Source organism: Telopea speciosissima, chromosome 1 (genome assembly GCF_018873765.1).
Source record: "Telopea speciosissima isolate NSW1024214 ecotype Mountain lineage chromosome 1, Tspe_v1, whole genome shotgun sequence".
Taxonomy (NCBI): Eukaryota; Viridiplantae; Streptophyta; class Magnoliopsida; order Proteales; family Proteaceae; genus Telopea; species Telopea speciosissima.
This window is the reverse complement of record NC_057916.1, coordinates 79,499,779-79,521,409: the sequence shown is the minus strand read 5'-3', so window position 1 is coordinate 79,521,409 and position 21,631 is coordinate 79,499,779. Positions and strand designations below refer to the sequence as shown.

The window sequence follows — 21,631 nt, the reverse complement described above, 5'->3', positions numbered from 1 at the left end:
GGTGAGCTAGATGAATGCGTACTTGCGTTCCATCACGTCCAACTTGCTCCAAATTTAATCCTCTTTACAGCCATGGGAAGAAATATGGCAACTTTACGTGTAACTTGGGACATGCAGCTCCCGATAGTCCAGAATAGCCCAAAATAGCCCAAAACCTGAATAGCACAAGAAAGCACCAAAGTAACTCTGTCCAATGTGGTAAAATGTATACTTTATGCCCTAAGATTTCACACATAAATGTGCTCATCACCTATGAAAACTGGGATGAACATCTTGTACTAGAGCACTCTGACTGTGCTTGTAAAAGGGCTTATGTGGCCAATCAGGTAAAGTGCAAGACCTTGGAGGGATCATTATCTTTGTTGATTAGTGATGACATGTAATATATTTTTTCCCCTATGATTTCTAAAAGAGAGTATGGGTTAGCATTACTGTAGTTGTGACCTTGTCTGTTATACCCGCACCTATTTTTCTTCTTTTATCCTTGTGACGTGTAGAGGGTGCTGCCATGTATGCTGGTGAGCTGTTCACGATGATGGTCAAACCAAGTTACAAGGTTGTTGACTTCGACACGGGTCTGCCAGTCGAGGAAAGGTTCCTCAACCGGGAGTGGGGGAAATTCATCGACGGTGACTTTGTCAACTACCCTCCAAGTACCAGTCCTAAGAGCAAGGAGTATCAGACGGCACACCCCGTGTCGTCCCACTTAGACACTTCACTTAGTGATGAACTTAGCATTGCGGTGGGGAAGCTCTTCGAGATCACAGAGGTTACACCACGACGAGTGAAGGGTAAGTTATTGACCTAATTTTATTGTGTGCTTACTGCTCTCTCAAAGCCCTCGAGGTGTGGTACAAAAACCCTGACCTCTTAAGGTAGGAACTACCTTCCTGCTCGGATCGGATGCAAGGTTACTAGCTGCATCCGACCCTGCATCTGATGCTGCTAACAAGGACTCTTTTGGGTGAGACCCTATGTGGGGCTCACATGCCCTGTGTCGAGGATGCTGTTGGTGCCCTGTCATGGTTGACCCTACCCTTACCCCCCTTTTTATTCTAGTGACCTTGAATAGGCCTTTGGGGCCCAAGTTAGGATTTTAAAATTTGAGTAAGGACGACAATTAAATGACCCTATCCAAACAGACCCTAGGTTTACACTTATGAGGTCTTATCCGTGCTATAAGTGAGGTGGGTAGGACTATTCATTAGTCTTAGCTCATTTCTTACCTAACCTAATCGTGCTAAGAGAAGGGAGTTATGAGGGGAGAGGGTTAGCAAGGAGAAGAAGGAAGTAAAGAAGAGGGAAACGGTTGCTTGGACATGGAGCTTTAAAGAGGGCACCTCTTGTGTACCTCAAACCAGGTAGGCCAAGTGCTCTCCCCCTTCTCCCCCTTTTCTCTTTCCCCTTACTCGTTTTGAGCTTGGATGGCCCTTTGAGTTGCAACTCTAAGCTTGGGTTTTCCTTTTGAAACCCAAATGGTTGGCTTGAGCTGTGTTTGGTTTCCCTTGTTAGGATGTTGTCCTATTTCTTTACATCCTTTGAGATCTCCAACTAAATCTCTTGACCTAGGGTTCCAACTACCAAGGGAAAACCCCAAATCTGGAGATGAAGTGATTGGTCCCTTTAAACCTCCCTTAATCTTTAGATGATGAGTACTTTGAAGACCCAAATAGACCCTAGGACACCCCCTCCCTTGTCCCTTGAGACTTAAATAACCAAATGGGACAATTATAGGCTGTTAAGGACCTTAAAATCCACCTGGATTGCATCGGAGGCAGAACTCTGCGTGCATCCGATGTTAAATCTGATGAGGCTTGAGCCTGCAGGAAAGGTCGAATGCATGCGATGTTGAGTCTGACGTTGCATCCGATGAGGCCTGAGCCTGCAGGAAAGGTCGGAGGCATGCGATATTGCATCCAACGAGGCCTGAGCCTGCAGGAAAAGTCGGACACAAGGTCGGAGGCATGTGATGCTGAATCCGATTTTGCATCTGACGAGGCCTAAGCCTGTAGGAAAGGTCGGACGCAAGGTCGGAGGCATTAAAAGAGTGGGTTTAGGTGACTGTCTGGGCTTGTTTATTATTACTTATTGATATATATATATATATATATATTGCGTTATCATTCAAGCATGATTGCATATTGCATTTATTCTTATTTGATGATAATGATGATGTGGATTATGTTAGGTTACGGTGCCGGGAAGTACCGGTATCGGAACCCCGATTTATGTGAACTTGTATTTGCATGTCATTCTTATTTGTATGCACCATGTTGTGCTGGTACCCGGGTGTTAGATGGAATGAGACGTTGATACACCTGGATTTACCTCTCGACACGATAAGGTTCATGTAGCATATCTACGGTTAGGCTCAGTTCCCTATACTATGACCCTTATCAATAGTGGTTTAGGCGTCGGGTAGTCAGAGCACCTGCTGCCTGTGGAGAGTTTGAGAGGCCAAGCCAGGGGTAGGGGTCTGCCTCTGGGTGGTATGAGGCTACGGCCGGCTTGGACCCTAAGGTAATAACTGAGGCTTCCCTGTGGTGAAAATGGAAGGACCCACAGTGTTTCCCGAGTTATTGAAGTAGCATATACCCTTGACCTAGAACTGTATGTTAGGTGGCAATATGGTAATAATTACATGCACCATAGACTATCTGCTATGTATGTGTGTTTGTGCATTTCCCTCCCCCTCACTGGCTCAGTGGAACTAACCCCCCTTGTACACACCTTTTTAGATGATGTTGCAGGTGATGCTTATTTTGCTGAACTCGAGGTTTAGGCCTCGGAATACGATGATATCGGTACAGAGGACCCAGAGGCCGTGCCCATTGAAAAATTATCCAGGCAGCTAGGAATAGCATAAATAAGAAATCCCAAACAATTTCTCTCTCTCTTAAAAGGTGTGTTTTGGTTGGGAGGAAGAAGAGCCGCCATGACTGTCCTCTTCGTGCCTCACACGCTCTTACTCTGCTTCTTGCTTGGACTCTTCTTCACTGAATAAATCAGCATCTTGTTTTGAGATATTCATTTGCGTGCTCAGGTCAGGAAATCTATGACGCCAGACATAGGACTGATTTGGTTTAAAGAAATCTATTTTCTTCTTCTGCTTCCTTCCAATGTTAGGTTTAGGGTTCACGTTTCTTGAATAGGTTTTAGTCTCCAAGAGAAACATTCCTTCAATTTGTTTACTAGGGTTTAGCTTTGGTTTTCTCCAAAAAGGAATTTGTCGGATGTGAGGGAATTAAGTTGGAGTTGAAGAGAAATCAAAGAAAGTTTCTCCTTTGTTTTCTTTTTTCAATATTGCAAAATTTTCTCTTTCAAGCTTCTTAATTTGGGATAATTCCAATGAATTCTGTGAGCAGTTTCTTTGGATTTGGTTAACTGGTTTTCCATATAGAGGGTAGCATAGGAAGCACAGAACCAGGCATTCCCCAAGTAACCACCGAGCCATCGTTGCTCTTCCATTATCTTCTTTAGGTAGTTACCTTGAACTTCAATTCGTACCTGTAGCTGCCTCTGAACCAAGTCCTAATTTGATTCAAACGTGTTGCCAGTCTACCGTATACCCACTCAGGGATGAAAGTTACAAAGAATGGGAAAGTTTGCAGTGGAGGGAAGGAGGAAGATGAAGAAAGGAAAGGATGTAAAGGGTATTTTAGGTTGTTCATGTAGCTTTTCTTACTGGGATGGGGATTTGGTAATCTTTTCAACTTCATAACTTGTGATTGTAAAATATAAATTATATCTATCAATTTTATAAATTTTTTTATTATCTAGTAGATCTAGGCAATTCTCCCTAAACAAAAACTATAAAACACATCAATTATTATTACTTAGAAAACAAAAGCCACAATCAAGAGGAAAATAGGTAAAAACGTTTGGCAACACTGTTCCATTCTCTGTTCTCGCAAAATGAACCGGCACCAAAAAAAAAAATCAACAACACCGAAAACTAGGGCTGCAAGTTTGGCCCTGTCGGCCTGAACCTGCCCTGAACCCGAATAGGGCCTGGGCTAGATTTCTAACCCTGAGGGCGGGTTAAGGCCAGAAATTCCTGGCCCTAAGTCAGGGTCCGGTAGGGTCGGATCAGGGTTGAGACCTCGGGTCAGCTCGACCTTGATTTTGGCCCTGAAGAAATTTCTTTATTTATCAAAAAATAAAAGGTTTTATATGTATATCAAGTATTTAGCGCATTTGATAGTTTGTATTGTGTAAAATCCAATAGCTACCAAAAGATCTTGGGTTCAAGCCTCCTCTCTCACATCTTTTGTTTTATAATTTTAATTTAATTATTACAGGGCCAGGGCCAATCAGGGCGGGCCTGGGCCCAGCTAAGGGCACTCAGGGTTGGGCTAGGGTTTTAAAAACGCCCGGCCCAACCCGACCCTGTTGTAGCCCTACCAAAAACCATGTTCTACGGATGGAAATACCTTTCCAGCTTTAAAGAACAAAAAGATGGAAATCGTTCCTGATAACAAAATCAGCCGAGTTCTGCCCCTCAGTGGTTTCCGTCTTTGATTTCTAAAGCTCCACAGCATCCATCGGGCTTATACTCAATTGTATTGGGTTAGGATTTTAAAAAGCCCGGTCCAACCCGACCCTGTTGCAGCCCTACCGAAAACCATTTTCTGCGGATGGAAATTTCCAGTTTTAAAGAACAAAAAGATGGAAATCGTTCCCTGATAACAAAATCAGCCACGGTGGTCTTCAACCCCTTTTCTCATTCAACCACGCAACAGTGAAGGACGACCTGCGCTCAACCTCGGTACCATCTCCTCCTCCAATCTCGAGCTCCACAGATTCTATTGGGGGTAATCCTCAAGTGTAGCTGCTACACAGTTCCTCTTCCCATCGAAAAACCTTGAAAGGCCGGCGCCCTAGTTCTGCCCCTCAGTGGTTTCCGTTTTTGATTTCTGGAGCTCCACAGCATCCATCGGGCTTATGCTCAATTGTATCCACTCCCCAGATCCTCTTCCCAGCAAACAACCTTGCAGGCCGTCGCCCTAGTTCAGGTAAACGTGGTTTTCACCGTTGATTTCTGGTGCTCTGCAACCTCTGTCATCGATTTACCTACCTGGTTGTGGAAGCCCTAAAAAATTAGCCAGATATCTACCTGATTGTCAAGAGATAAGTCCATCTTCATTGGTAGTTCATTTTCTCTCTCTATTTTTTTTCTTTTCTTCTATCATATTCATACTTGAGTAGAGACACAGTCATAATCATCCTTAATTCCTATTTTCTGTTGTCTACTTTCTGTGTAAACCTTGACATAACTTAGATTGAAATTTTCCTAATAAAATGCTTTTTATCTTGTAATCCTGATTGTTGAACTCTGGTTTGATGCAGGAAGAATCAATTGATGCATTGTATTCAGCTGTTCATGTGATGTTGGATAATTTTAATTCCAATGATGGACTCGTAACGTCGGTAGTTCAGTGAAGAAATATATGAGTTCCTATTGATTTTGTAAGACCAGTATTAATTAATGATGCCCAAGGGAAATTAAAATTAAAAAAAATGCAGACATATCAAGTTCTGTTACGTATCTGTGTGCAATCATGTATTTGAAAACTTGTGCACTTGAAAGTATCTTCTTCCTTGGAGCTTTTGACATATATAATGATATAGAATAAAAGAAGAAATGGAGTGGTGTATGTATGTTTGGTGGTAATGGTATGTGGGTATATGGGACTAGGGATGGTGTTACCTTTTGTTTTTCTGTCTGTGCTGTTCTATCTATTGCTGAAATCAAGATGTGAGATCTGGGCAAGTTTTCCTTCAGACATTTGATGCTCGTGTCGTTGGCATTTAATTTTTGTGTTTATTAAATGTTGAATGCTTCATGTTGGTCTTAGTCTAGTCTTGGCTATTGCTTTGCACAACATCTCTGGATTTTATAATGTTTGCTATTAGTGATACTGTTTATCTCAGAAGGTGGAGATTAATACCATTTCATGGGAGTGTTTGGAGATTAATGGCATTTATGTAAATATTAGCAATAGTTATATCAGACTGTTCTAGAACAGGATTACTAAATGCCATTAATGTTCTTTTTCTGTTCTGAAACACGTTCTGAAACAGGTTTACCAAACACTCATTTGGAGGCTAAGAACACACTTTCAAACCAGAAACAAGAAAAACTGTTCTTGCAAAAGAACAACATTCTCAGAACAAGAACATTGCTAAACATAGCCCTATTGTATCGTCTTCATCATCATCGTAGGTTGTGGATGAAAGTGGGATGTTGGAATGGCCCAATCAAATCAAAGTTCCTGAGGATTAATGCATTGTTTGATCTGATTGAGTTGTGCCAAACCATACCGGATACCCGATACTATACCGATTAACACCCTTAATTGTGGGACTGGGTTTTCACAAGGTTGTGATTTTCTTGGGCAAGAGTTCTCTATGGGAGAGTGTGGCCCCTACATGTGTGCGAGGACCAGTGAGAGCGCGTACGACGACATCGATAGGGTGGTCATTACCGCCTTTCATGGGGGCAGGGCAGTCATTCTGCACCCATGTGTCTCAGCACAAGGGTACACTCCTCCTCCCCCCCCCCCCTCCAACAGAGAGCATTTCTCCCATTTTCTTTCCAATTTTATTTATGGGAAAAAGAACCCTACCTAGTCATGTGGCCAACGTGGCTCCTGTTCCTAGACACAGTGCTACCCTGCTCCATTGAAAGGAGGAAATCCCGCCCAGGTTGATGCTTGTGCGCGCACTCCCATTGGCCAGTGCGTGCATGCGGGCTCTTAGAGGCCCAGACAGCGTTCTCTCGCCCTTTATTAAGGGTGTCAATCTTGGATCGGAACCGGGAACTAACACTAGGAATCGGAACCGCCCCACCCAATAGTTTATTGGTCCAGTTTTGGATCTACTATTAAGTTATTGGTCCAATTTTGGATCTGCCGATTAAGTTATTGGTCTCCCCACGGTTCTAGAACCGATAGACCAATTAGAAACCATTGGAACCGGTACAAATCCACATCCTAACCTTATATTTTATATAATTCTTAAGACTTAAAAGGTTATGATAACTTAGGTCAGGCCCTTTATTTTTTTATTATTTCAATTTTGATTGGTACCTCTTCTCCCATATATTATTTGAGGGTAAGAGAACGCTGTCTGGGCTTGTGTGCTGACTAATGGGAACGCACGCACAAGCATCGACTTGGGCGGATATCCGCCTTCCATGGGGGCAGGGTAAGGATGTCAATCGGTTTGGATCGGTTATTTGGTTTGGTTCGGTTCCAAAGAGTGTTGGTGTGATCCAGAACCGAACCGAGAACCGAATCGGTTATAAAATTGGACACTCAAACCGAACCTACTCGATTTCGAATTTGGTTCTATTCAGTCCTTACACGGTTCAGTTCCGGTTCTTGTACTCCGTGACTCGGTCCGTACACTGTAATATACAATCTGTAGTATAACATATTATTGTACTATAATATTTAAATATATTAGTATTATAATATAGTAATATACTTAATATACTAGTATCCAATTTCGTTTTGGTTTTGGAATTCGGCTCTTGTGTTGGATCTAGAACCGAATTGGTTATGAAATCCACTACTCAAGCCTAACTGAATTTTATTCGGTTTGGTTTGGTTTGGTTTGGTTTGGCTTATTCGGTCCGGTTCTCATTTGGGTTTTCAATTTCGGTTTGAATTTGACACCCTTAGGGCAGAGTGGTATTCCATGGGGGCAGGACCGTTTGTGTGTAGGCACACTCGCCACACGACCAGGTAGCGTTCTTTTCCCCATTATTTAATTAAAGAATAAAGATTCGACTGTTAATTTAAAAGTCCATTTGGGAATGCTAACTTAAGAACATGCCTTAAAATAAACTTAGTTTAGGAGGGTGGTGGTGTTCCTGCTTATTAATTGAATATAAAACAAGAGGTAATATGTGCTAGTTTCATGATTTGAGAAAAAAAAATTTGATGGTGGGTTGCATATCTCATGTGATTGAAATTGGTCTTATTATAATATTACTGAATATATGTAGCATGAGAAAAGGCTTGAGTTGTCGAATATATGTAGCATGTGTTGGGGATTTTTTTATAAAATTTTTGGACTGCTTGGAACTGATTAGGAACCGGAACCGGCCCACCCAGTAGTTAATGGTCCTGGATCTCAGGTTTGGAGCCGATTATTTTATTGGTTCGGTTCTGGTCATGACCTCTTTAGGACAGGAACCTTTAAAGAACCGGTCCAATTGACACATCTCTCTAGGTCATGAGATGTGGGACCCATCCGTACACTAGTATGCCAGCCAAGCCTCGCTGAGGGAGAGCGCATCACGTCCATGGCTACCCTTCGAGGGAGACCAAAGACTAAAGGGGGTCAAAATCAAACCGAAATTGTACCGAGCTGTTTACACTGAAACCGTGAAACTATTTAATAAATTGTTCGTTTTGGTTTAAAATTGAGACTATTTAGTTAATCAGTTTAACCGAAACGAATCGTTTAAGCCGAAACAAATATTAGTATTATGTAATGGCAATAATTAAGCATTAACGGTAACAATAAATAATTAGTAAATATATAATGGTACAAATAAACAATTATTTAAAGAAAATTTATAAGAATTCAATTCAAACTTCCATTTCAATAAAAAAAATAATTAAAAGACATGTAATAAAAAGTAGCCGTTTGAATAAAAAAAAGTAAAAAAACCTTATAATACCGATTAAACTGAAACAGTTTATAAATGGTTTCGATTTCAGCATGTGAAACCATTTATTAAACTATTCACTTTTGATTGTACATAAAAAAACTTGCACCGAATCAAATCGAACCGTTTAACACCCGTACCAAAGACCTAAAGTTAGGAAATTCAATTACGAAGAGGAGAAGTGCGATATTTGCGGCCTAATCTTTGTCCTGTGAGAAGACAAAGCAGGGGACGGAGATGAGCGAAAGAGGAGCAGATGCAAAGAAATCAAAGTGGCCAGAGATGAAGCCCAAATGAGATCTCCACATTGCGTTCCTCGGAGACACTCATCTCTTCACGGTACCAACTTTTCTTCCATCCGTATTTGTTTAATCTTCTGTTGGGTAGAGAGTTGATAGATAGTTGTCAAGAATTTTTAATAGTTTTGAAGGGAAATGATCGTTGATGTGGGTGCTGGACTTCAACTACGCACTAACGAAGCATCTTTACGCATTTGTACTTTATAGATAAATATATCCGAAGAATCCAGTATATATATATTGGTGGAATTAATCTATGCTGCCACAATTGTCATCTTTTTCATCATTTTCAGGTTCAGAATTTCTTTACATCTGCCAAATCGAAGACGTTTATCGCGCTGCGGAGTCCGTTGGTTTCATTCACCAAGGGAGCTTGGGCCCAGCGAAAGGAAGAAGCTTTTAGGGACAATGACTGTATTTCTGTCAATGACCCTGTTCTTGCTGAAACTATATGGGAGTCGGGCCTCTGGAATATCTTTTCCGATATTAAAATTTGGGGGAAATCTGCTGTGGGTTTAAATCCAAATATCAGATTCTACAGGTCGATCGTATCTTTTCTCTGTTGAACTACTTCTTTCTTTCAAAAACTTGATTAGAATACGCACACGATTGACTAGTTTTCGGAACTGCTCACAGAAAACTAGATCCCTAAGTGAAACCGAATTGCTAAATCAAGATCAAATTAGTTTGAATGAATATAAATTGGGTCACTTGTTTAAGAACTACCCTTTTGGGTTCTGTGTATCCTCCTTTATGTTCAATTCGTCGAACTATGCCAATGGAACCTTTTCATTTCTCTGTGTCAACGAGGGTTGAACCAGCAACCTTATGATTGCTTTCTGTGAATTAACTGCTTAAACCAATGAACCACTAACTTAGTTCCCATCCAAAATGCTGTCTTCTTCATGAGTGTAACTAATTGTTGGCATCTCAGGTACAAGGTGGGTCCAGTGCTTTGGGAGGCATATTGATGAAAGTGTTGATCTTTCGGATGAGTCGTACTTATTATACATTGTTAATATTATCTTAGTGGTGGTGTAACGGTGTAAGGTACAAAGGCAATAGTCATATAGGCAGCAACCAGGATTCTTCTGAGTCACTAGTAGGAGGAGAGACCGTCTTTTATGATTCTAGACAAGGTATTGTTTCGGAGGTAAAAATTTTTCTGTCATTCCTTCTAACTTAGCATGCTTGCATGAGGACTGCACTTTGTCCATTATTCAGTTACTAAACAGCAACTTGGGGGAAGATTTGCTTTCTAAAGTTGGTATTTTCCATTGATAGGTGGCTCCTGTTGAAGGGATGGCACTACTTCACATTCATGGCGATAAGTGTATGCTACATGAAGGCCGAAACATTACTAAGGGCATCAAATATATCTTCCGATGAGATGTAGCTTTTGCTTGACAAGTGTTGGAGCTTTGCCATTCAAGCAAAATAGGTATGTTATTCACTTCAAGTTTCTTTTACAACATTTATTTCTGATTTTCTTGTTTCTCCCAGTAAGACAGCTTTTTGGCCTTTTCAATTCTTAATTTTAATACTCCTGTTTTATTGGTGTATCCATTTAGTGCACACACAGCCACCATTGCTGCAAGTACTATTACTCTTATGATAAATAAGATGGAGATCAAGGATCTCAAAGTTTAAAAAGTAGCAGCATATAATAGAGCATTTGATATACATGGAATCAATCCATTTCTGATACATGTATTTATCAAAGACACCACTATGCTTTTATTGTGAATCATGAATTAGCTTGTGGTTTCGAGCTGCAAAAACCATGATTCCTGCAGCTACACTATTTGAACCATAGTGATATCAAGAGCCAGATCTCCAAGGCTTGCTCTTAACATTTCTAACTCCACTCTTGGGTCTCAGCAGTCCTACATGTTTGAACCTCAAAGTTCCCTTTTTTAGTTTCGTACCAATGTCAAAGCTACTGAGGCATCCCCACATTAGTGAAGCCTCTTATCTTGGTTAGTGTCTTCAAAACTTTTCCATTGGGGGATAAAGTAAAAGTAAAACTGCTTCCAAACTTGCTTGTAACGAAGGTAAGTATATCAACTACGATGGATAGTTGTAACCTTAACTATTGTGAAAGTTGCACATTGTTCTGAATGATTCAATTGGATCTGATATGGAATATGAATGGCTGCTTATTCACAATTTTATTGGCTATTAAGTTGATGCCATTCAATGGTGTTTAGACTGCTGATTGAGTGTAACAACTCTGTTGTCTAGACATCACTTCATCACTTCAAGACAACCTTTGTGCTCCCCAAGGATAAGAAACGTCCTTGTTAGACAGACACACACACACATAGTGACTGACTGGAATTTAAACTGTTATCTTGGCCAATGTGAATAGTACATTAGCCACCAAGATAATACCAAATGGAAGTTTGAAAAATAGGAGGGTTTGCAGATGTCTGGTGAAATTATGAGTTGAAAGAGGAGATCTGATTTATTCATTTATTTATTTTGATATGCCATGGTTATTCATTAAATGTTTCACCAGTTAATTACAACAACTGATAAAATCACAATGCAGTTCAAGTATTGATGTTTACGTACAACAAGCTCAACCCTGAACCTGCTATATGAGGGTGTTTTAGCCAGTAGTATGGAGGCATAATATTGTGGTTAATGAATTGTCTTGGAGCTTCTTGTTTCTGCTTACACAAAAAGGGTATGAAGAAAGCTTACTGTTAGAAAACTCCTTGGTTAATGTATGAGGAAGAAGAAGGATGAGCAGCTTGGCTATGATAATTCTTTTATACTGTAAACTGCTCCTACCATGAATTGTATCTGGAGCTAAAGCTTAATGACATTACAAGATTACCATTTTCCTATTAGTTCTTGGAGAGCATCTTCTGCACTCTTTCGTTATTGAAATATATTTTTGGCATGCTACTTGTTCTAATGTTAATATAAGATTTATTTTTGCACCCATTTGAGCATCTTAGAGTGATATCAATGAGGTACTTTTAACTAGGCCTGTAAACGGATCGGATTCGGCTCGGATGTAATTGGATTCGGATATTTCTTGGTTGAATGCGGATACCTCTAAACGGATTCGGATAGATTCAGATTTTCGATCATTTGTTTACACCTCTGCCTTGTGTAACCCGAACCTTCCTCCCCTAGTGGATACAATTCACTCTCAATCCATAGTTTTAGATCTTGAGTCTCTTTTCCCCATATTCTAGAACCTGTTGAATCTTCAAAAACCCTCAAGATCGTTATTTATTTAATTTTTTATAATTAAGTATTCGGATTTGGATTTTTATCGGATTATTCGGATTTTTTTTTTGGATATCTCTAATCGAATACGGATGCCCCTAAACAGATACGGATGCGGATCGAATTCGAATTTTCGGTTATCCATTAACAGCCCTACTTTTAACTTGAGAATGCTGATACACTTCCGTTCCTGCGCACCTATAAACTGCTGGAATAGGCAGGCTGCTTAAAGGGCCTTAAAGGGGAAGAAGTTCTATGACAGTTGATGTCCCAAATGTCTAGCTTGACTTTATTATGTCCAAATTTTTATCTGGTGCTATCTGCTACATATGTATTGATCCAACCTTAAGACTCTTCCCTAATCCCTACTCCTATTTATTTTCTTTATCTTAAGTTATAATGATAAAAAAAAATGATTATATTGTGTTGTAATATAATTTTTATGTAGATTCTTTCTTCAACTGTAGTTCTTCAATCAACAGAACTAGTACCAAATAATATTCCCTCATATTTCAGGTCACATGTAACTTTCAGTGTCTAATTTAAGTAGCAAAGTACTGTTGTTGATGTATCAATATTTGGTTAGTGAAAATCAGTACAAAAAAAAAATGATAGCCGATGAACCAACACAAGATTAGATTTCAAACAATGGAGGATGTAGCTTGCCACCATCAAACTATCATTTATTTTGTTAAAAAATATAAATAAAATTTCAAAAATACGACATTAGTGTCGAAGGATCAACACTATGGGGGATGGGGGAATTTTAGTTTTTGCCATGTTTGGAGGATTTGGTCATTCTAGAATGTAGATTCAATCTGAAATGGAATAATAAATATATGTAAAGACTAAATAATATCTCTGGGTTTACTATATCAGATGGGGCCGCCCAGGGGTGGCCGTCGGGACGACCAAGGTGTTGGGGAAGGTGGGGGAGTTATGGTGTAGGGATCGGGGTGAAAGGATATCACATACCAAGAAATGCAGATCAAAAGACTCAATCAACTGACCATAGTCCCAAACATGCTTCAACAAGACATGCTAAACCTCCAAACCAAGGATATGATATAAGATTGAAGGATTAATGATTATTTTGAAAGTAAAATTTAAAAAACGGTGTATTCAAACCATTCCCTAGATATCCAATGGTTAGATTTGTTATAGCACTCTTCTACATGACAAATATTAGTGTGCCTGTTAAGGAGACCTGAAAATTTTTCGCAAAAAATATTAGCTGAAGTTTTGGATATTTTTGGCAAAAAAAGACTCACGTTTTCCTTTCACATCCCAATGTGCCTTGGTTGTTTCTGTATACAAGCTGAGACATTCCATTAAATACAAAAAACATAATAATTTTTTGCCCTGGTGCTCCAATTGACTTACCTTTTTTCCTTACAAAATAATGAAGAATACCTAATTTATGATTTTATTTCACCAATGTTTTGAAAATAAAAAAACACCAAAATTGTCATCAACCAAAATCTAAGGCCAAGGTCCTCAGCACAGGAGATCATGGGCTAAACAAAAACAAGAAACCAAAAAGGGAGGGGGAGATGATTCACACAGTTTTGATCTGAGATGCTGGCTTGCCTTCATTTTCCCTACTCTCCCATGGCCCTAAGACTAGCTTTCCACAACTACCAAGTTTTCACTATCGCCTTTACATCGGTATATTCTTCTTTATCCATTCCACCAAGGAAGGTAAGCAGAACCCTTGTCCATATACAACCAAGAAGATGCAAGGAAAACCAATTCAATAATCCAGATAGACAATACCATCTGGTTAGAATTCTTGTCTAACTTCCAGAAATTTTTTCATCAGCAGAGACATTAACAAGCTTTGGTCGACCAGACTGATCCACTACCACTTGCAAACCAAGTGCTGCAAATTCAGGTAAATCAACCGACCCTTGAACCTTCAATTCTGCTACTTCCCTTTGATTTTCTGCATTTCCTGCCAATAAATTCCTCACCATCCAAATACCCCATTCCCTTAAGAAAGGGTTATCTTCATCAGTAACACACTGTTGCAATAGCAGAGGAATTCCATTATTCTGCCTAATTTCATCTTGTACATGTTCCCTACGGTACAAGCAATTCCCTATGACACCAACAATGTCTCTCCGGAATCCTTTGTAGGGGCAGACCTTGAGTGAGTTAGAAGACATGTATCCTTTACGATTTTCACAACTCTCCACTTGCTTGATAGATTTCTTGATTATGGCAGGTGGCTCAAGGTTACGAAGTAAATCTAACATGAGTTCTACAAGTCCGGCTGACAGTAATGATTCAATAACACCAGCTGAGCTATCCTTCTCGGAACTCAGCATCTCGTCCCGTGCACAAATATCTCTCAGAGTGGTGAGTGAATACCCAAGAACGTCGATTGCAGCAGAGCCCGTTGGAAGACCAAACTTTTCCTTTGAAACACAATCGAGAACCCCAACTGCTACTTTCAGTATTCCAAGAACACAGTTTGCGAACTCATTAGATACAGAAATTTCAGTCATTTTCTTGTTCAAACACTCAGCAACGGTACTCAACAGAAAGGCTTGCTCCATGGTAAAATGGTTATCTCCATACTTAAAATTACCGGCATTCTCAACTAACCTTAATTCAGAGAATAAAGAAAGGAAGTGGGATTCTTCAAAACAAATTATAGAGAGAAGCAACTTAAACCAATCTTCTTGGAATCCAACTGGTAAAACAAAAACAGAGAACAGAGACATAGGATATTTAGAATAAAATTTGATGGATGGTGCTTTATGGCTTTATGTTTAGGGTTTATTTTGTTATTTAGGATGAATATAAACGTGTAATCAAACAAAGAAACTCAGAAATCAAACCTGTTGAAGCAGTCCTGACAATCTCGATGAGGATAGGTAAACCTTGGACACCAGAAAGCTCCCTAATTCGCTCATGTCTTCCTTTACAGCAATTATATATGACCATACACAAAGGATCAAAAACCTCGACCTTGTGAATTCTTGCAATATCCAAGAACACAGCCGGAAAGTGCCAATCCCAAACAGCAGTCCGATGTTCCTCCCCACCTAAAGAAACATTCCCAAAAACCTGCAATCCAACTCGAACGAACGAATAATCGGAATTAGAACCTAAATCCACATATGACGAAGCGATGGATACAACTTCAACACCATTTTCTCGGACAAAAGAGTTCTGGTTAACAATTTCCCCTGCACAGAGGTTTCTTAGAAGTCTGAGAGTGGAGAAGATAAGGTGAGGATGAACCGAAGATGAAGAAGAGAGCAATCTGGAGAGTTGAAGAACAGCAGGGAGAACGTCCTTGTAAGCTAGGGCAGACCGGCCGCGATCAGTTCGAGCGGCTTCCGTGAGAAGTTCTAGGGCTTCGTCTAGTCTATACGAATTTGCCGCAACGAGTAACCGTCGGAGGATGTTTTCAGGTACGGTGAACTCCGATGGTGATGGCCTAACCTCCATTACTAATGAAGTCGAATCGGAAAGAGTCTGTTTCATAGCTTTGTTGTAGCCTCAGAGTTCAGAGCTTTCAGAGATGTTCGTCGCTCTCCTTCAACAGAAATTTTCTCTTTTATCAAACTAAAAGGCTCTTTTCCGGGTTTAGGGAAACTAACGAAATATGGAAATCAGTGGAAAACAATATGGTCCTTAGATGCTATTACTTAGAGCTGAAGATACAATGTATCGCCGGAACAATGTATCGCCGGTAACCCACGGTTCAAGTATCGGTATCCGTTTTACCCAAAAGAAAAAAAAAAAAGACATCCGTACTAAGGGTGTCAAAATCAAACGAAAATCGTTTATCGAAATCGAATCGAGTTGTTTAAATTGAAAACATGAAATCATTTAATAAATGGTTCAATTATTATTTTAAAATTAAGGTTATTTAATTAAATGGTTTAAATTGAACTGAACCGTTTAACCGAATAAATCGTTAAACACTCTTAAATGTAAATAAATATGACAAAAACAAATAGAAACCATTTACTGAAATTGGATCGAACCGTTTAAAATTGAAACCGTAAAACCGTTTAATAAATGGTTCAATTATGGTTTCAAAATTGAAACTGTTTGCTTCAACGGTCTAAACTGAAACTGGACCATTTTAACACCCTTATCCGTACCCAATACGGATACAATACAATACCAGTGCTACCGATATCGGGAGGGTAAAATTATCTAAAAGACCAAGATATCAATATTTTTTAGGATAAAACTATCCGATCTAATATAATACACCAATGGTTTTAGTGCACAGTATTGGATCGGGTATCGATAATCTTCAAAATCGATACAGTATCGGCATGGATCAGCTGTAAGAGAGAAGTTTATTCCTGATTTTCCTTAAAAAATGGGTTTTTTTTTATTACTATTATATCCCTTTCTTGTATCGTTCTATTGATACGGTATCGGCCATTTATTGGTATCGATCACCTTCAAAATCGTATAGTATCGATCGTATCGGGTGATCTGATACTGATACCTGAAACCATGAATACGACCGATTTGTATCGATAATGATATCAACCAAGACCATATACCAAATTGGTGGTACAAAAACTAGGGACAGCGAAATAGTAAAATAAAAATGCTCTTTTTTTTTTTTTTTGGTTGAAAAATAAAAGTGCATAAAAGTGCATATTGAATTCTTGAGTAGAAAGGTCTTGCATATTAACACTTTTGTTTGCCAGAGCTTAAAAAGAATAAAAATACATTTGTTATTGCCAGTTCATTTTTTTTTGTTCTTCGGAATAAACTAGTTGATGAGAAACACAAAAAACGAAACTTTCAGGTCGAACTTCTTTCTTGCAACATATGTCTACTGGCAAATGAAAGGAACGAAGCAAGAGAAGCATTAGTACGTTTTTTCCTAGTTTTTTGTAGGGACAAGGTTGTGCACAACGCAAGCTAAAAAATGAAATTGCACATCCCTTCACATATCACTATTTATGTGAGGGGGTGATATGTCATAAATGCCCTTCCCACTTTTGTCAGATTCCAAAAGAGGTTCCTTCATTCGCCTAAAACTGTAATCGGGCAGTGTAGGGAACCCTCTCCCTTTTTAAAAACAATATCTTGTTGCTGACACGAAACATGTCGAAGATGTTGCACATTTCATCTCCTCTCTCGCACCCCCCCTCTCTCTCTCTCTCTCTCTCTCTCTCTCTCTGAAATTAAACCATGCATTCTTCAGTCTACAGAACCATTGTTGCAATCAATCTCTCTTCTCCTCCCCTCTCCTGAGATTAAACCAAACAACCATCTTTTCTTTTGTCTTCTCTTTATCTTTCTTGGCTACTCCCTGACGGAAAGATACAAACAGAGAGAGGACGAGCCATCATCACCGATCAATTTTCTCACCGTTGAAGCTTGGTGGGAGTGTTACCAAAAACGTGTTTAAAACTCCTTTTTAAATGCGTTTCCGTTTTTTACCATTTTAAACATATTTTGTCGTATGTTAATTTTCCATACATACGAGAAAAAATGTCAAACAACAAATGGCTAGTATTCCCGTTTTAAACGCGTTTAAAATAAGTTCCCATTTTTTTAGTGTTTTGTAAGACCTTGGACTCGTTAAACAATGACTTACTTAACTGACCACATCTCTCTATTTCGAACTTTGGTCAACTTGATTCTTTCAACGACGTAAAGATGACTTGAAAGACTACATTTCTCATGATGTCACCTTCAACTCAAAGTCAATGCATGAACCCCAAAATTGATTACAAATTGATGCATCTACTGATAAAGGTTTCTAAAGCAATGACTCCCAATTCCAACTAAACATGCATCACTCCATGAGTGTGTTGGCTGTATTGACAACAATGAGCAATACCATGGCCAAACCACATTGCTGAACTTTGGACATTATGGACCTTTATGGTATATGAATTGGAAATTGATATTGGATGATATTAGATGACATGTTTTGGAGCTTACAATGGGCTGTGGAATATATATGGATTAATTTAAGATGTTACAGTTGTTTTGAACATTAGAAACATGTATTTCAAATAAAAATTCCTCAATTTATATGAGAATAGTGCCCTTTTTTTTTAAATATAAACGTTTAAAATCCGTATCGTCCATTTTCCGTTTTTAATTGTTCTATTTTTTTTTACCGTTTTATTTGACCATCCGTTTATAACTTTTTTACCGTTTAACCCGTACCGTGAGACTCCATTTTTTTTGCCGTTCCCATTTTTGCTAACTATGGGTGGGAGTTGATAGCCGGAAGAAATGACAAAGTTGAAGCAGAGATTGGTGTCACAGGTTTCGGAGATGTATCATAATGATTGCACCATTTAGCCTCTTGTTGCTGCGTCGGCATTCGACTAGATCCTAATTTGGTATTTGGTGGGAGTCGACAGCCAGAGGAAATGACAAAGATTGGTGTGGTAGGTTTTGGAGATTGGGATCATATTTCTTTCTGTGATTATTGGGTTTGTTGCTGCGCTCGAATGCAACATCCCTTTAATTTCACTTGGAATTTTTTATTATCATGTCACCAAGATCAACTTAATTGGTAGATGGTGAAATATTGACCATGTTACATTCAGTTTCATTCTATTTCACATATAATTCTTCGGCTGTGTTTGGTATGTATTTTTTGAATGCATTTTAGGTTGATTTTGTATTCTCTGAAGCTAAAAATAGCTGTTTTTTCATTCTAGAATGTGAAGTCAACCTAGAATGCGTTCCAGGAATGCATACCAAACACAGCTTTCATTTCCATGGGATTGTGAGTGACTCTGGGGGGAGGCCCAATAGTAGATGTCAAATTCAGAACCGCATAAAATACAGGATGTTTTCATTGTGCATGTAATTGTTCATTATCATTTTTATTGAAAAGGGTTCCTTCATTGATGATATATGGATGGAGAATGTTCCAATTGCCTATCTATTTTTCTCAGCTTGTGAGGTGAAACAAGCTTTGTTCTTATTTGGGTTACATTGATTCATGCAATGGAAACTTTGAGCTTAAAAGAGCAATTGTTCATGATTCATGCATGAAATTACCTATCTATTCTTCATTTACCTTGATCTGCCCTAGATATTCATTCTGTCTTTTAAGTCATTCTAACCTCTTTCCCCTGCCCATTATAATTGAGATTTTTACAATCTTGATGAGGAATTTTTTTTCTTTATCAATACTAATTATTAAGATTATATGGAGTTTTAAAATGATTAGTTTGTCCTGTGCATTAAATTTGTGTGGTCTCCAGGACAAAGTATAGGTCTATACTCTATACCAGTCATTGAGGGCCATAGCACTAACCAAGATTACTCTCAACAGTTTTTTGGGGATCGAGATGTTCTGATCATTCAGTTTGCTTTGCAGTGATTGGATTTGATGAGTTTACATACCCTTTGGCACTTTTGGTAATAAAGAAGTGATGCTCCTGGGTTCATTAGTATGATGCCTTAATGCTTGATGTAGGGAAGATGTTGTACTTACTAATCAACAGTTGAGTGGTGTAAAGGTCCTTAAAGGCTGAAGAAGTCCCTCTCAGAGACCATTACCCTCTGGGTATCTGCAATTTACCAGAGAGAACCAGAAACCATTATCAAATACACTGCAAAAACTTGCCTTTGAGCTTTAAAAGCTCAGTTACAAGGGAGGGGGGAGGGGGAAGATGTTGCATAACAGATTCTTGAATCAGCAATGAACTGAACATGTTACTCTGCATGTTTCCAGATGGATGAGAATTGATTGAATCTATATTCCAAACCAGAAAGATAATAGTCTGACCATTAGTTTACTGTTACATTTGAGCTTTGAAGGCTCAGTTACAAGCCAACAGCAAAAGTTTTCTCATTCAAATTGACTGCAATAGCTTCTATAAATGATATTAATTTTGCTCTGCCCCATTTTTTTTATTTTTGTTAAATAATTAAGCATTCAAGATTAACCAAATAGGTTTCAAGCCCCCACTTTCTTACATCAAGCAAGAGAAAATATTTTCTACAGTTCAGACAGAGGGTTTGCATCTAATATGATACACCAGATCTTTCAATCTCTGTGCTACCTATGCCAACACAATTTCTGGGTAGAAATATTGGTAGATGTATGAAATCTCCTTCAACCATGCCCCCATATTTAAAACTAGAAACTCCATACAAGATTCAATGAGTTCTGTTGGGTGCCATTGAAGTTTTAATACATAGTAATCCAAAAACAAATAGACCCCATCTCTAACATATGAAAACAGTGACATAGAGTAATGGAGGTGGAGTGGAGGTGAAGTATTCCTTCATATGGGTGTGATAGTTTTCACTACAGGCAATGTTTGGATGTAGAGATATAGATAGAATCAATCATTGTGTCATCATGATTTTTGTATCATTATGTTTTTTCTCTTTTCTCTTCTTGGCATCCAAATATAGTCGAGTTAAAGTTATGTGAAAAAGAACGTTGTTTTTTTGAGTGGCTTGTTATACAAGGCATATACTGTAAGACTAATAAGATATACAGAGATAGAAATATACCTGTAATCGCACAACAGATGCAGAGAGAAACGAACCAGAAAGGCAGAAGCACGAACAAACCGAGTTGAGTCGTATCTGAAAGATACTTTCCTTAAGGATTTAGATGCCCCCACTTCTGCAACGGGGTTGACCTTGCACCTTACCTTCCAAGATAAAAACAACTCCTAAACGTATAGGTTGCAGAATCTGATATGAGTACTGTGGATACCAAACGGCTATACTAGCCCTCTATTACTAAAGAAAATACAGTAAAGACTGGTCTCTGGAACGGACTGTTGCAGAGATAGTTCGTCTGTTGTGTGTCTAAAATGCAGGCAAGACCTTGTATATATATAGTAATGGAGTACCCTTTCATGAACGGATATATCCATACGACTATAGGTGACCTACGTACAGACAGTACGTATTTCCTTCATGTACAGGGAGGGGGTGTATCTATTCGTATACATATACGAATAGACACGTACGGTTCAACCGTATAGATAAACCATGGGTGAACCAAAAAAGTACAAAACTCCTACTACCAAAAAATAAGGTTTTGCCCACACCCACACCCCGACCTCGGCCACGGCCAGGCCCGAAGCTACTCGGCTTGGTACGTGCGCGCTATTCAAAAGCACCCCAAGGACCCCCCACACACTAGAGAGTAGGGTGACTATCTCTCCAAAGGGCTCACACCTTAAGGAACCAACCATATATATATACCTCTCAAGCTACTCTCTCACAACCAATGTGAGACTATTCTTGAGCTCAATATTGCCTCTTACACACATGAGTGCACAACAAATTCAAACTAAAAAAAAAAATTGGAGGGAAGTAAAAAGGAGGGAATGAACAAAAGACACATTTTTGAAACTTTGACTCTAAAGTGCTTTTTGAAATAACACATTGACTCAAAAAGTGTATTTTTGAA

General features: G+C 39.0%; 1 protein-coding gene and 2 long non-coding RNA genes across 3 annotated transcripts; 1 reads left to right on the top strand and 2 right to left on the bottom strand.

Moving 5' to 3' along the window:
* Positions 1 to 622: 622 nt before the first annotated feature.
* Positions 623 to 19,806, bottom strand: LOC122648565. Its single transcript, XR_006331098.1, has 4 exons — positions 19,696 to 19,806; positions 17,433 to 17,448; positions 6,145 to 6,148; positions 623 to 633 (listed from the first exon to the last, which is right to left on the bottom strand). It is a non-coding gene; the product is annotated as an uncharacterized LOC122648565 (long non-coding RNA).
* Positions 8,868 to 10,969, top strand: LOC122648564. Its single transcript, XR_006331097.1, has 4 exons — positions 8,868 to 9,022; positions 9,276 to 9,523; positions 9,917 to 10,135; positions 10,267 to 10,969. It is a non-coding gene; the product is annotated as an uncharacterized LOC122648564 (long non-coding RNA).
* On the bottom strand, positions 13,853 to 15,729 carry LOC122648563 (ataxin-10-like). The gene is made up of 2 exons (XM_043841775.1): positions 15,075 to 15,729; positions 13,853 to 14,926 (listed from the first exon to the last, which is right to left on the bottom strand). Exons 1-2 carry the CDS (start codon positions 15,724 to 15,726, stop codon positions 14,025 to 14,027), a joined length of 1,554 nt encoding a protein of 517 aa, XP_043697710.1. The 5' UTR covers positions 15,727 to 15,729; the 3' UTR covers positions 13,853 to 14,024.
* Positions 19,807 to 21,631: the final 1,825 nt, after the last annotated feature.

Coding starts and splice junctions, on each gene's coding strand:
- LOC122648563 (XM_043841775.1), bottom strand. CDS start 15,726: ATGAAACAGACTCTTTCCGATTCGACTTCATTAGTAATGGAGGTTAGG. Junction 14,927..15,074: donor TGTCAGGACTGCTTCAACAG/GTTTGATTTCTG, acceptor TTGTTTTACCAG/TTGGATTCCAAGAAGATTGG.